The sequence below is a fragment of the Chanodichthys erythropterus genome, chromosome 3 (assembly GCF_024489055.1).
Source record: "Chanodichthys erythropterus isolate Z2021 chromosome 3, ASM2448905v1, whole genome shotgun sequence".
In the NCBI taxonomy this organism is placed as follows: Eukaryota; Metazoa; Chordata; class Actinopteri; order Cypriniformes; family Xenocyprididae; genus Chanodichthys; species Chanodichthys erythropterus.
In genome coordinates this window covers 25,532,387-25,545,688 of record NC_090223.1, presented here as the reverse complement: position 1 = coordinate 25,545,688, position 13,302 = coordinate 25,532,387, and the positions used below count along the sequence as shown (strand labels likewise).

Here is a 13,302-nt window from a genome sequence, read left to right as displayed (position 1 = left end):
ATAGACAGTGATATTGCTTGGCTTTACTGACAAAATGCGCGTGACAATCGCATGCGATATATCGGTCAGCCCTACTGGGAAATAGAAATGCACTGCCTAATTTCTGAAGTTATCAAGACAATTAAATTACGTTAATACAACTTAATTTTTTTTTTTTAAATATGCAGAAATTTGAGTTTAAATTACAGATTATATTACTTTGATGTAATGATCAACATTATTATGTCAAGAGAACTCATCAAAATAATATTTGCAGCTTAAAAAGTTTAATTACAACAATAGATTATTTCATTGTTTCAATTTTAACTTGCAACCATGCATTTATTAATGTTGTGGTAACAGGTCCCCTGAATTACTTTTTTAGAGTGAAAAATAATTGAATATATACACTACTGTCCAAAATGTAATACTTTTTAATACTTTTATTTGGCAAGGATGCATTCAATTGATCGAAAGTGACTGCTGAGAGCTGCTTCTTTCAGAAACATTCTAAAAAATTTTAATGACCTCAAACTTTTGAACAGAAGTGTAGATAGATATACAGACTGACAAATGTGTATAGAAGCCTTTTGGAATTATCTGACTCCTCAAAATGTGATTATGATGGTCATGATGACAAAAAAATGTCAATGCAGTCCTATTAATGTTTTTTTTTTTTTCAATATCTGTACACAAATAAAACTATTAAAGTGATCAAATTCATGTGAATGTCTTGAATGGGACATTGAATTAAACATGAATTAAAGTGTTCTAAAGAATGCATTATAATTTAGGTAGTTTTGACCTATATTATTATATACAAAAAATACAGAACTGTGGTTTTCTTTTACTGAATATGGTCTAATTAAATTAGATTTCATCAGATCAGAAGAAGTGTTGTTGAGGCTTAAAAAGCTGGGAGAAGATTTCTGAACACCTGGGCCTCAATCAGTCCACAGATGGAGAAAAATTCAGCACAGCTTGTTGTTTGAGTTTTGTAGAACAGCAGTTCTTATAAAAAGGCTGGAAGGATTTCGCTGTTTTCTAAACAACACTAGTGTACAATGGAGGTCACCACCACAGAGGAAACCTCTGCTCTCAAAAAATAAATCCCATTTTAAAAGTGTACAATAAAAAGACCACTTGGTAGTAATATTCTATTTTTTAACCCTCTACCGCATAGTGTTGCCATATGGCAACATACTCTTTATGTTCATTTCCTTGCCACCATCTCTTTAAGAGAACATTCTAGTTTTTTTTATTGGTAAGAGAAGACCTTAATTTAGCCAATTATGTGCTTTGGTTAAGTCACATGATACGCAATTTTTTTCTGTGACGCGATATCTGACAGACTGCTGTCTCTTGTCGGTAGTTGCTGAAAGCAAACTAAAACGTCAGTAACAAACAAGGACCTGCCCATGTCACATTCACAAAAAAATTGTTAACATCATCTCAGGTAAGGTATGATGACATATTCACCACTGAAAAATGTTGATATGAAATTAGTTTTTGGTAAATCGAGAAAATGTTTGTGTTGCCATATGGCAACACTGCGCAATAATGGAATGGCTTTATTATAATAGGTTAGATAGCTAGCAAAGATCAGCTGCAGTCTGTTAAGCTATAACAATAAAAACATTAATGCTAGTGATATAATGTTGATTAGTCATATGTTAAGGACTGCCGTGGCATTTGTATTATGGATTAAATCATCATCAGAGATCTGCCACCACAGCCAGTATACTGGCCCAGACCTACCACTTTCCTATCATGGTGTCTCAAAAAGGCAGATGCAAGTGGCTGTAAGTGTATTGTAAGTGTGAAGAGCACCAAATGTGATGTCTACATGTGTCTCACCTTTGGAAAAAAAAAATGCTTTTTGAAGTTTCATACAGAAAAAAGGTGAAATTTAAAGAATATAAAGCATTATTCAGCAAAAGAGAATGGAAAAAAACAAGATGTTGGAAAATAAGTATAAGGTATTGTTTATAATTACTGCTAAAACTTATAATAGCACTAATTGATTCAATACAAACAACATTTCTGAGGAAAAATATGAACTATATACACTTACACTTATTCTAAGTTTTTCCACTATTGTACGTTGTTGCCATATGGCAACGTATCATAAAGTACCTTAAAATAATATTTTTTTTCCATTTTTTTTTTTTTTACAGCACTTAAAGTTAAGCCATTCTAAGAAAAGAAAAAGAGTCAAATATTTTTTTTTATAGATTTATCATAATGCGTGCGGTAGAGGGTTAATGTGTTAAAAATAGAATAGAACAGTAGTATGTTAAAGGGTTAGTTCACCCAAAAATGAAAATAATGTCATTTATTACTCACCCTCATGTCGTTCCACACCCGTAAGACCTTTGTTCATCTTCAGAACACAGATTAAGATATTTTTGATAAAATCAGAGAGGTTTTTTATCTCCCATAGAAAGAAAGGAAATTACCACATTCATGGACCAGAGAGGTAGTAAAGACATCGTTAAAATTGTCCATGTGACAGCTGTGGTTCAACCTGTTATGAAGTGACAAGAATACTTTTTGTGTGCAAAAACAAAACAAAAATAATGACTTTATTCAACAATTTCGTCTCTACCTCCTTGTCAGTTTCCTACCCAGTTAACACAGTGCAGTACTTCCGTGTTTACGTCCAAACGCTGGCTCAGTATTGGCTGACGCTGTTCACTTGAGCACCACAACACATGCGAAATTGTTGAATAAATTGTTGTCTTTATTTAGTCATTTTTGCAAAAAAAAAGTATTCTTGTCACTTTAAAAACTTTAAGTTTAAACCACTGTAGTCGCATTGACTATTTTAACGATGTCTTTACTACTTTTCTGGACCTTGAATGTGATCATTTCATTGCTTTCTATGGAAGATCAAATCAGATTTCATCAAAAATATGTTAATTTATGTTCTGAATCTGAAGATGAACGAAGGTCTTATGGGTGTGGAACGACATGAGGGTGAGTAATTAATGATAGAAATTTCATTTTTCTGTGAACTAACCCTTTAACAGACTATTGTTATAGTAGTAATATTGTGTCTGTGTTCCTCTGTATTGCACAACAATGGTCCTCGACATTATACTGACACTTACCATCGTGGATGAAGCTATAGTTACATTATAATACATTACAGTAAATTTACATTTACAACTATCAATACAGGAATACCCAATTCACAGTTAGTCATGATTTATTCCGTAGAGAGAAGGTTCTTATAAATGGGGTAATGTGAGTAGTATTCAGGTTAACATGTGATCTAAACATCTCTGCCCCAAATAAATCAGCTTTTATTAGGCCACTGATATGACTGGAGTCTTTATCTCATTTTATCTCATGTCAACTTCAAGTTTTAAACACAGCACTATTCATTTCTTCAGAGGAAAAGCTTTTTAGTGAGAAAAAGCATGTAAACCGTGCCTCAGATTAGATAAACTGTAATAGACTGTGGTTTGTCATTCTCACATTAGCTTGTTCATCGAGCTAATGTTTTTCATTTCCCCCTGTAATCTATTAACAGAGATCAGTAGTTCAAGCCACATCACAGACAACAAAAACTGAGCCGAGCCCCCAGCTGAATGTCACCAGCCTACAGTCTGTGCACCTGACACAGGAGGTGAGCTGTCTCTCTCATATAAATGTGTGTTGTTATGTCAGTAAAGACTGACTTTGCTGTCAGGTTGATGCCACTAGCTATGTTTCCATCCAAAGTTGTGAATTTAATTGTAAATAAAGCATCATTACTTCCTGGGAAATTGGCACAAATTGGAAGTTACTGCAATCGGGTTAGCCACTGTGGCTCTTTTATCTTATAAATGACTTGCGTCTCAAAGTGCACAGACAAAATTTAATAAATGCTGTCATGTTACCTTGCGTTCAGAGGCCTGGTGAAAGCAATCGTGTGAGATGCTTCTGGGAGGGAATCGAACCAGATCATTCTGAAGACAGGCTTTGGCTCATGCATTTCAAAATTATCAAACCAATCAAACCTTGATGCAGTGTGATGAAGCTGATCCATTGATTAGTCCAGTTATCCAATCACAGCCACTGTTGAGGCAAAGTCAAGTGTTTTGTTGCGCATCGAGGGATTTATTTGGTAAATGTGTTTCCATCGTTTATTTGCAATTTCTTATCATTTAAAATATAAAAATATACGCCTCAGTATTTTATGTGCATTTTCAGAATAGCCGTTTTCATCAACTTTCTACAGACACAGTGTAAATTGAGGCGCCATTGGCTAGTATTTTTTTTTTTTTTGCTCACCAGACTTTTTACATGGAATGCATGAACAATGCAAATGAAAAAATTCTACATAAATGTAAAACAATATTTACATTTCAAACACTATTAAAGTCATGTAAACAGTCTGTAATAATATAAGGTCAAAGAATCAAACAAGCAATAGCACAAACACAATAGAAAAGATGCCAATTAAATGAACAGTGCCTTTGAGTTTTTTTAAGTAGATCTAACAGTAATTAGATGTAGATGAGGTACAGAAATTGAAGTAATGAAATGTAAAATAGCAATGCATAGTCTTCACTGTATAAATTAAATACAGATGAATCCTTAATAAAGTTACAAAAGTTATTAAGTCAAGAGCACTGTGTTTTTTTTTTTTTTTTGCAATTAATCTGTTGTTTGATTAACATTAAAAACACAGACAGCAGCAGGAATATTAGGCTGCTGTCACTTTAAGACAAATGCACTGATCCAATATAGTGTTACACACCCGTTTACTTTCTCAACTGTTTACATTTACTTAAGACCTAACTAGGTTTACTAGGATAAGACGGGCATTTTGACATAATTTTGTGTGAAATTGCCCGTTCAAGCACAAGTCGTGAAAGAGGGCTCAATTCAGTATTCACGTGCTGTCAGACGCGGCTTTCTGGGTGTGCGCTTCGAATATGGGCGCACACAAAACTTCTCACGCGGTGTGAGCGAGTTATCTTTTGTGTCTTCTTGCTCTCGAATGTTTAAATTAGCAAGGCTTAAAACATGTGCAACTGATAAACATTCATGACGACACAGGACTGGTCCGATCATGCTCTCTCTTTCTCTCAAGCTGAGAGATGGCTCAGCCAAGAGATGGTGTGTAAAGCTCAGCAGGCAATGAAATTATATCTGCGCTAAACTTATTTTTTTGCCTCTAACTCAATTGCAGGTGACTGAAATCATACAGTTTACTAGCTATTGGCTAATAAAAGAAATTACTCGCATTGTAGAGGGTCATTCATCCAGCTGTTTTATGCTGTATTCCCAAATTCACATAAACATAAGTGTATGGAAACATGGCTCCAAGTTTAACCTTTGACCAATGTAAAATGAATTTCATGTGCATTTCATCTAAAGTTCATAATCATGCCACCTTGAATGTATCGCATTAAATAAATAGTTTAACCATAGGCTTAACCATTCCTTTAATGCAAAATTCTCTAAGCAGGCAGTCGTCTAACCCTCTGATGGTTGCTTTCAGAACCCTTTTCTCAGACAGAGAGGAAGTGATGCACAGAGAGAGAGTGAATTGAAGAGAAAGAGACAGATAGGAGACTGGATGGAGCATAGGGCAGCAGTAGTACTACTAGAGAAATGCACTAACCCGTTTGGAGAGAGCTTATCTTACGCAGCTGTTAATGGAGGTTTGCTGGATTGCTCATCTTGTTTCCCCCCATCTCTACCTGTCGCTTATTCACCAGTCACCTTCTCCCTACCTGTCATGTCTGTGGGCTGGGAGACAGACAGGGTCTCCTACAACTCTGCTGCTGTGCCAGATGTGCAGTCTTTCCTCTATGAGATGCCCTCTGCTCATAGCGTAGGTGACTTAGGTTAAACCACAGTATGTAGGTAAATCTGTGGTCATTGAGTCATTGAGACATTGTGTTAGATCAGTTAGTGCAGTGATTTCCAACCAGAGGTCCATATTCTTCACAGGACACATTGGGTATTTTACTTTGTTAAAATTATAAAGCATAAATTAAATAATCTTAATTAATTTAACAAAAAAATTATTGTTCAAATCTTTGGGGTCTGTAAAAACATTTTTAATGTTTTTTTTTTTATTTATGTTTTTGAATGTTTTTGAAAGTCTCCTTTGCATTTGTTTTCTCAAAAATACAGTAAAAATAGCAATATTGTGAAATATTATTACAATTTAAAATAAGTGTTTTCTTTTTGAATATATTTAAAAATGGAAGCTGACTTTTCAGCATTATTACTCCAGTCTTCACTGTGTCACATGATTCTTCATAAATGATGATCTGTTGCTCAAGAAACATTTCCTATTATTATCAGTATTAACAGTTCTTCTTCTTAATATTTTTATGCAAACATTGATATTTTTTTAAGATTCCTAGAAAGTTCAGAAGAACAGCATTTATTTGAAACAGAAATATTTTGTAACATTATAAATGTCTTTACTGTAACTTTTGATCAATTTAATGCATCCTTGTAGTAGTCTTTAAATAATAAATAAATAAATAAATAAAAATAAAAACCCCAAACGTTTGAACTGTAGTGTAGATTAGGGGTGTAACGGTTCAAGTTACTCACGGTTCAGGTTTTTCTCACGGTTTTAGGGTCACTGTTTTGGTATGGTTCTGTACGTGCTATGTTCAGGGGAAAAAGGACAACTGTCAAATAAAAATAAAGAAAATAAGAACAAATAATAAAACTACAAGCACAAATAAAATAAACAGTGCTTTTCAGGTTTTTGTTAGGTAGTTTTCAGGTAAAGAAACTGAATAAAGTAATCAAATTTAAAATAAAATTGCATATAATCTTCACTGTTTAAATTAAATAAAGATGAACCTTTATTAAAGTTACAAAAGCTATTCAGTAAAGAGCAGAGAGCGGTTTCCTTGTCTTTTGTAGTTTGATTAACATTAAAAACAGACAGCAGGAATATTAGGCCACTGTCACTTTAAGACATAATGCACAGATCCATTAATGCTGATACAGAAGCATTGTCTCGACTTAAGACATATCCTGCTGTGTTTGCTAGGATACTCACCAAAGACGGCATATTGACATAAGTTTTGTATGAATTTGTCTGTTCAAGCACAAGAGAATGTGCATGAGTATTTGTGCGCTGTCTGAGACGCGGCTTTCCATGTGCGTGCTTCGGATGATTGCACGCACAAATCTTACAGTGTTCACGGGTTCTCTTTCGCGTCTTCTTGAGTGTTGTGGTTTTTTTTTTTTTTTTTTTACAGAGAACCGTTACACCCCTAGTGTACAAAATATATTTAAAATAAATAAAATCTAATCTATTTTTTACATATTCATAAAAAAGCTTTTAGTTTTCTGTTGAGCATGAATACTTTTAGAGGGGTACATCAGACTAAAAGGTTGGGAAACACTGATTTAGTAAACTGAATGTGGCTGCAGGCTTTTTTTTTTTTTAAATAAACAAGTTTATTGCAGAACTGAGATGGTGTCGATTGTGCCTTCTCAGTTTGTGTATTGGTGTATGTGTGCCACAGGTACAACAGCAGCTCCAACAGGTGCCAGTCCAGCATGTGTATACTAACCAGGTGCAGTATGTGGAAGGAGGAGATGCTAACTACACCACCAGCACCATGTGAGTAGTGACGGAAACCCCTGCTTGCCCCGGCATCTGTGCTGAATCAATTACAGAGCTTTTTACACTAAACATACTTCCTGAGATAAAGGGTTAGTCATTAATTACTCACCCTCATGTCGTTCCAAACCTGTAAGAACTTTGTTCATCATTGTTCAACACAAATTAAGATATTTTTGATGAAATCTATGAGCTTTCTGACAGTCCTATATGAAGCAACATCATAACCACTTTCAAGGCCCTGAAAAGTAGTAAAGACACTGGTGGTTCAACATAAGTGGTTCAACTTTAATATTATGAAGCGACGAGAATACTTTTTGTGCACAAAACAAAATTTATAATGTTACAAAATACTTTTATTTTGAAATAAATGCTGTTCTTATGAATGTACCATTCATCAAATTAAGCACCCAATTAGAATATTAGAATGATCATGTGACACTAAAGACTAGAGTAATGGCTGCTGAAAATTCAGCTTTGCATCACAGAAATAAAAGGCATTTTTAAATATAAATATAAATAATTTAGGGATATTTCAGTTTTTTCTGCATTTGATCAAATAAATACCTTAGAAAATAAATCTTACCAACCCCAAACTATTGTATGGTAGAATATGTTTTTTGTTTTTGTAGTATATTTCAGAAGACTTAAGACAATATAAAATATTAAGTAATTATTTTTAATTTTATATATGTAAAGTCGTTATTATGGCAGTTATTTTGTGCCTATCATGTGCTGCACTTGCTGAAACAATGTTTTAAATACTTTAAATATGCAAATATTAACACAGGTTTTTACCAATGTACAATCTCAAAATCAGAGTACCCACTATTAATTACTAACCCCGGGTTAAATATAAACAGTTTTAAACAGAGAACAAGACCATTTTGAATTATGTCCACAAAGTGTGAAAATCCCAAGGTAATAAAAGTTATGTTTCATTAAAATTCTGAATCCTGACCCTTGTCATTTTCTCTCAGTCGTTCCAGCAGTTTCCCCTACACAGAGACCCCTCTGTATACCCAGACCACTGCTGGACAGTACTATGAGACAACCCCTGCCTCCGGTTCTGAGGCCACGTCCCCCGGCACCCCTCTCACCGTCTCTGTGACAACAGGGTCCCCTGGGGTGTCCATGTTTGTGGCGGGGACAGGGCAGATCGTGGCCAATCCCACAACGGCGGCTGGGGGCGGAGTCACAGCTGTAGTGGCAGCCACGGGGACAGCAGCGAACGGTTCTGGAGATTCCGGGAGCGAAGCTAACGGGAGCAGCGGGAGCTACGTGATTCAGGGCGGTTATATGCTGGCCGGCAGCGGGACCGGCAACAGTGGAAACGGTCACGGTTATCCGCACCCCACCCGTGCCTCTCCGACCACCGTGAGTATAAACGAAGGCGAGGACAATAGCGTGCCGTCGGCAGACAAAAAGGTATGATGACAGCAGGGGCGGGGCTTAATCGTCACTCATCGCCACTCACAGATTCCCTCCTCTTCCCGCCACCCAAACGAATTTAAGCGCATGGCGATCTCATTGCTCAGTTCCACATGTCAGATAGCACAGTGATCCTTCCAAATCCAAATTCAGTTTTATTTAAATAAAGTCATCAGACTGACTTTTGTTTCCCTTACAGAAAAAAGCATGCTATTAAATGACAACACATGTCCAGTTGACATGTTTCTCATCAGTGCTGCTTGCTTAGGCTTTCACTGTGCTGTCATGTTCATCACAGAAAACATTCAAATTCAGTCATAACCATATTCATATTATCCATGAGAGACAGATGGCTCTGAGTGGCCCTGTTCAACATGTTCATATATATACAGCAGCCTTCCAAATTTGCTCCACACTCTATTAGAAAATTCTTTCAGTTAAGGATTGAGGCATTCCATTGATTGAACGTTTCATCGCATACTCGTCTTGTATGCCACGGCACGCAAAAACAGTTGTCGAATGGTATACAGTGCTGTGAAAAAGTGTTTGCCCCCTGTCTGATTTTCTGTATTTTTGCATATTTGTATCAGATTTACAAATGTATCACTGCTTCCACAAAAATATTAAGCAGCACAACTGTTTTCATCAATGATATTTAGAAGAAATGTTCTTGAGCATCAAATCATCATTATGATTTCTGAAGGGTCATGTGACACCAGGATCATCAGTTCCGCTTTTGCTTCATCTATCAGCATACTTCTTCAAACTTGAATTATTGCATAAGTGAAACCTTGAACACCACGTAAAGGAAAGACACACTAAAACTTTGTTTCTATTTTGCCCATATACTATATACTACCACAATATATTAAAAAGGGAGATGTCATGAAAATCAGACTCTTTCTTTGTTTAAGTGCTGTAATCGGGTCCCTGGTGCATCTACCAACCTAGAAAATGTGAAAAAGGACAACCCAGTAACTTTTTTTTTAGCAAGGCTTTCTCTGCTAGCATGTGAAAAAACGAGCAGCTTATTCTTATTATAATATTACCATCCATTAATCTGCACATCCATGGCCACATCATTTTGTTTTCGCAAATGAAAACGGTGTACCAGTTCTAAGGCCATGGCAAAAGTTTGAGCAAAGCATGCTAACTGTTCCGTTGTTGGCTGCACAGATGAGCACAGAACACTATTTAGAGTCGCGTTAGCTTGGACAGCCTGCAAGTTGACCCTGGCAAGGGAGCGCTTCGATCCGAGTGACATTTTGGAAAAATATTAGATCTTTCACAGCATTTGATAGCAATCATAAACGTTAGCCTGGTGTGTATGGCTTTGTTTGGCAAACAGGTAGGGTACGCTATGTATAGTGGGCGTCCTTATGGGTTTTGCACAAAAGATTAACATGACGGCACATGCTAGTTGATAAGTTGAATCAACTCCACAGCAACTACATACATTTATCCACTAACCATTCAGAAACATCGTTTCATTCTAAAAGTTGTAACTTCTTCCTGAGTCTCTCCATCAGTGTCCGACTCTGGTTTGAACAATGTAAGGCTGAACACTGTTACTGACAATCCTCATTTTGGCTGCGTGAGATTCTCCAGTTTTGTTGTTGTGGAGTATCCAAAGCACGAGCTGTTAAAGCTCCGACCTCTTCTGGAAAGTGGGCTGGGAGCAACGGCTTATTTTCAATTAAAGGGACACACAAAAATGGCATGTTTTTGCTCACACCCAAATAGGGGCAAATTTGACAAGCTATAATAAATGATCTGTGGGGTATTTTGAGCTGAAACTTCACAGACACATTCTGGGGACACCAGAGACTTATTACATCTTGTGAAAAGGGGCATAATAGGTCCCCTGTAAAATGTGCACAAAATCAAAAATTCAGACAAAGACATATTCACAGCACTGTATGTTTTCATGAAGCTGACAGAATAACAATATTTGTAATAGACATGGATAAATAATGCCATTTGTTGTTTATTTAAAGTCAACATGAAATTAAAATCCACTGCAAACTCACATTCAGGTCCAGAACAACTGCTTCTTATCCAATCAATTCATGAATTATTAAATTCTACATTGTTTTTGTTTGAATATTTTGTTTCACTTTAAAATGAGCTAAAATGGTTTAGTGCTTTCTGTTGACTTTAAATGATGTAACATAAACTCTGCATGAATGCATTATTACAGTGCATATGCATGAGCAGTGTCTGCATGCAAATGCGTACTCACACATTTGCATTTTAGCTGTTTGCGTGTATCTTAGGACATCCTTTAGCCTGGGCTCTCTGTCTGAGTGTGTGTATGGCTGTGTTTGTGTCTTATCCCGGCAGCTGTCCTCTGGCCCTCAGGTGCAGTGGTTGTTGGATAATTATGAGACAGCAGAAGGGGTGAGTTTGCCCCGCTCCACTCTCTACTGCCACTACCTGCTGCACTGTCAGGAGCAAAAGCTGGAACCTGTCAACGCGGCATCCTTCGGAAAACTCATCCGCTCGGTGTTCATGGGGTTGAGGACCAGACGCCTCGGCACACGGTGAGAGAAAGGTCACATGACATCTGTTTGTTAGAGCCCAATTTATTTTAGTTGAACAATTTGTTCAAACTCAAGTGAAATGTAGTTGTTTATCATTAAGTTTTCGTCTAAGTTATATAGACTTTTTCATTATCTATACAGTCAAACCAAAATGTATTCAGACACCTTGAACATTTCATTCATTAATACAGTTTATTCACTAGTTTACAAAAATGGTAATAAAATATGAAAAGATCTCAGAGTTAAACTGTGTCAGAAAAAAATAATCTTAATTATGTCAGATAACACTTAAGCAAAACATGGTCAGGTCAAAGTGTCTGAATAATTTTTGGTTCTAAATTTTTTATCAATTTTACTGGTAGTCCACTGTGTGAATAATTTTTGGGTATAATATGTCATAGTTTACTTTATTTTTGTTATCCTCACTTACATAAATGAACTATAGTGTCCTGCACCCACTAGTAAAAATATATATATAAAAAAATATTGAAAATGTCTAAATAATTTTTGGTTTGATTGTATATTCAAATCAGATGAAAAGAATCAGTTCAGAAGAATGATTCGCTCAAACATCAAGTCACAGTAAATGATTGTGGCATACACTACCATTCAAAAGTTTGGGGTCAGTAAGATGTTTTTTTTTTTTTTTCTTGAAAAAAATTGATACTTTTATTCTGCAAGGACACATTAAATCAAAAGTGACAGTAAAGACATTTATTTACATCCGACTATTTCAAATAAATGTTCTATTCATCAAATAAAAAAAGTATCACATTTGCACAAAGATATTAAGAAGCAAACCTGTTTTCAACATTATAAGAAAATAATTTTTGAGCAACAAATCAACATATTACAATGATTTCTGAAGGATCATGTGACACTGAAGACTGGAGTAATGATGCTGAAAATGAATCTTTGCCATCACAGGAATAAATTACAATTTAAAATGTATTCAAATAGAAAACAGTTCTTTTAAATTGAAAAAATATTTCACAATATTATTGTTTTTACTGTGTTTTTGATCAAATAAATATAGCCTTGGTGAGCAGAACTTTCAGACTTTCAAAAACATTAAAAATCCAACCCCAAACTTTTGAACAATATAATATAATATACTCCTAGTTTTTAATGTATTCATTAAATGGTAGTGTATGTGTTTGTTAGTCATACACACATATGTGGTTAGAAGCCTCTGTAATCCTATGGTTCAGGTCATGCAGGTGCACTGAAGCTTTGGTGTGTTTGTTCCAGAGGGAATTCCAAATATCACTACTATGGACTGCGGATCAAAGCGAGCTCATCTCTGCTCCGACTGATGGAGGACCAGCAGCACCTGGCTATGAGGCAGCAACCCTTCTCCCAGAAACAGAGGTGGACACACATCCTCTCTGTCATTTCTTGCTCTCAGTCTCTCTGGTTCCTGTGTTTCTCAGTCCGTCTGATTCTGTATCCCTGCAGGTTGAAGCCGGTACAGAAGGTGGAGGGAATCACTAACGGGATGTCGTCAGGATCTGGACAGCAACAGCAGCAGCAGCAGAGCTCAGGTCTGTCGGACATCAGCACCCAGGTCCAGCAGTACCAGCAGTTTCTAGGTGAGCAATGACATCAATGTGAGCCTTAAAAGGCAGAAGTGTAACCCAGAATGCGTGCTCTAGAGGAAACACTAATGCAAAAAAAAAAAAAAAATGACACAATGAATAAATATTAAATATTCCTCTCTTTTTGGTAGGTAATCATATACTTGCCAAA

The 13,302-nt window shown here is 36.0% G+C and overlaps 1 protein-coding gene across 7 annotated transcripts in view; it reads left to right on the top strand.

Moving 5' to 3' along the window:
* rfx1a (regulatory factor X, 1a (influences HLA class II expression)) overlaps nt 1–13,302 on the top strand; it is a 36,112-nt gene that overhangs the window by 11,047 nt on the left and 11,763 nt on the right. For 4 of the 7 annotated variants that reach the window (XM_067381489.1, XM_067381488.1, XM_067381492.1 and 1 more), the window contains 6 exons: nt 3,518–3,613; nt 7,482–7,579; nt 8,560–9,007; nt 11,354–11,553; nt 12,805–12,924; nt 13,012–13,145. In XM_067381489.1, the coding sequence (XP_067237590.1) occupies nt 3,518–3,613; nt 7,482–7,579; nt 8,560–9,007; nt 11,354–11,553; nt 12,805–12,924; nt 13,012–13,145 (1,096 nt within the window). Of the gene's footprint in view, nt 1–3,517; nt 3,614–5,696; nt 5,813–7,481; nt 7,580–8,559; nt 9,008–11,353; nt 11,554–12,804; nt 12,925–13,011; nt 13,146–13,302 lie in introns of all 7 variants that reach the window. The other 3 variants (XM_067381494.1, XM_067381491.1, XM_067381490.1) reach the window with 3 other exon arrangements.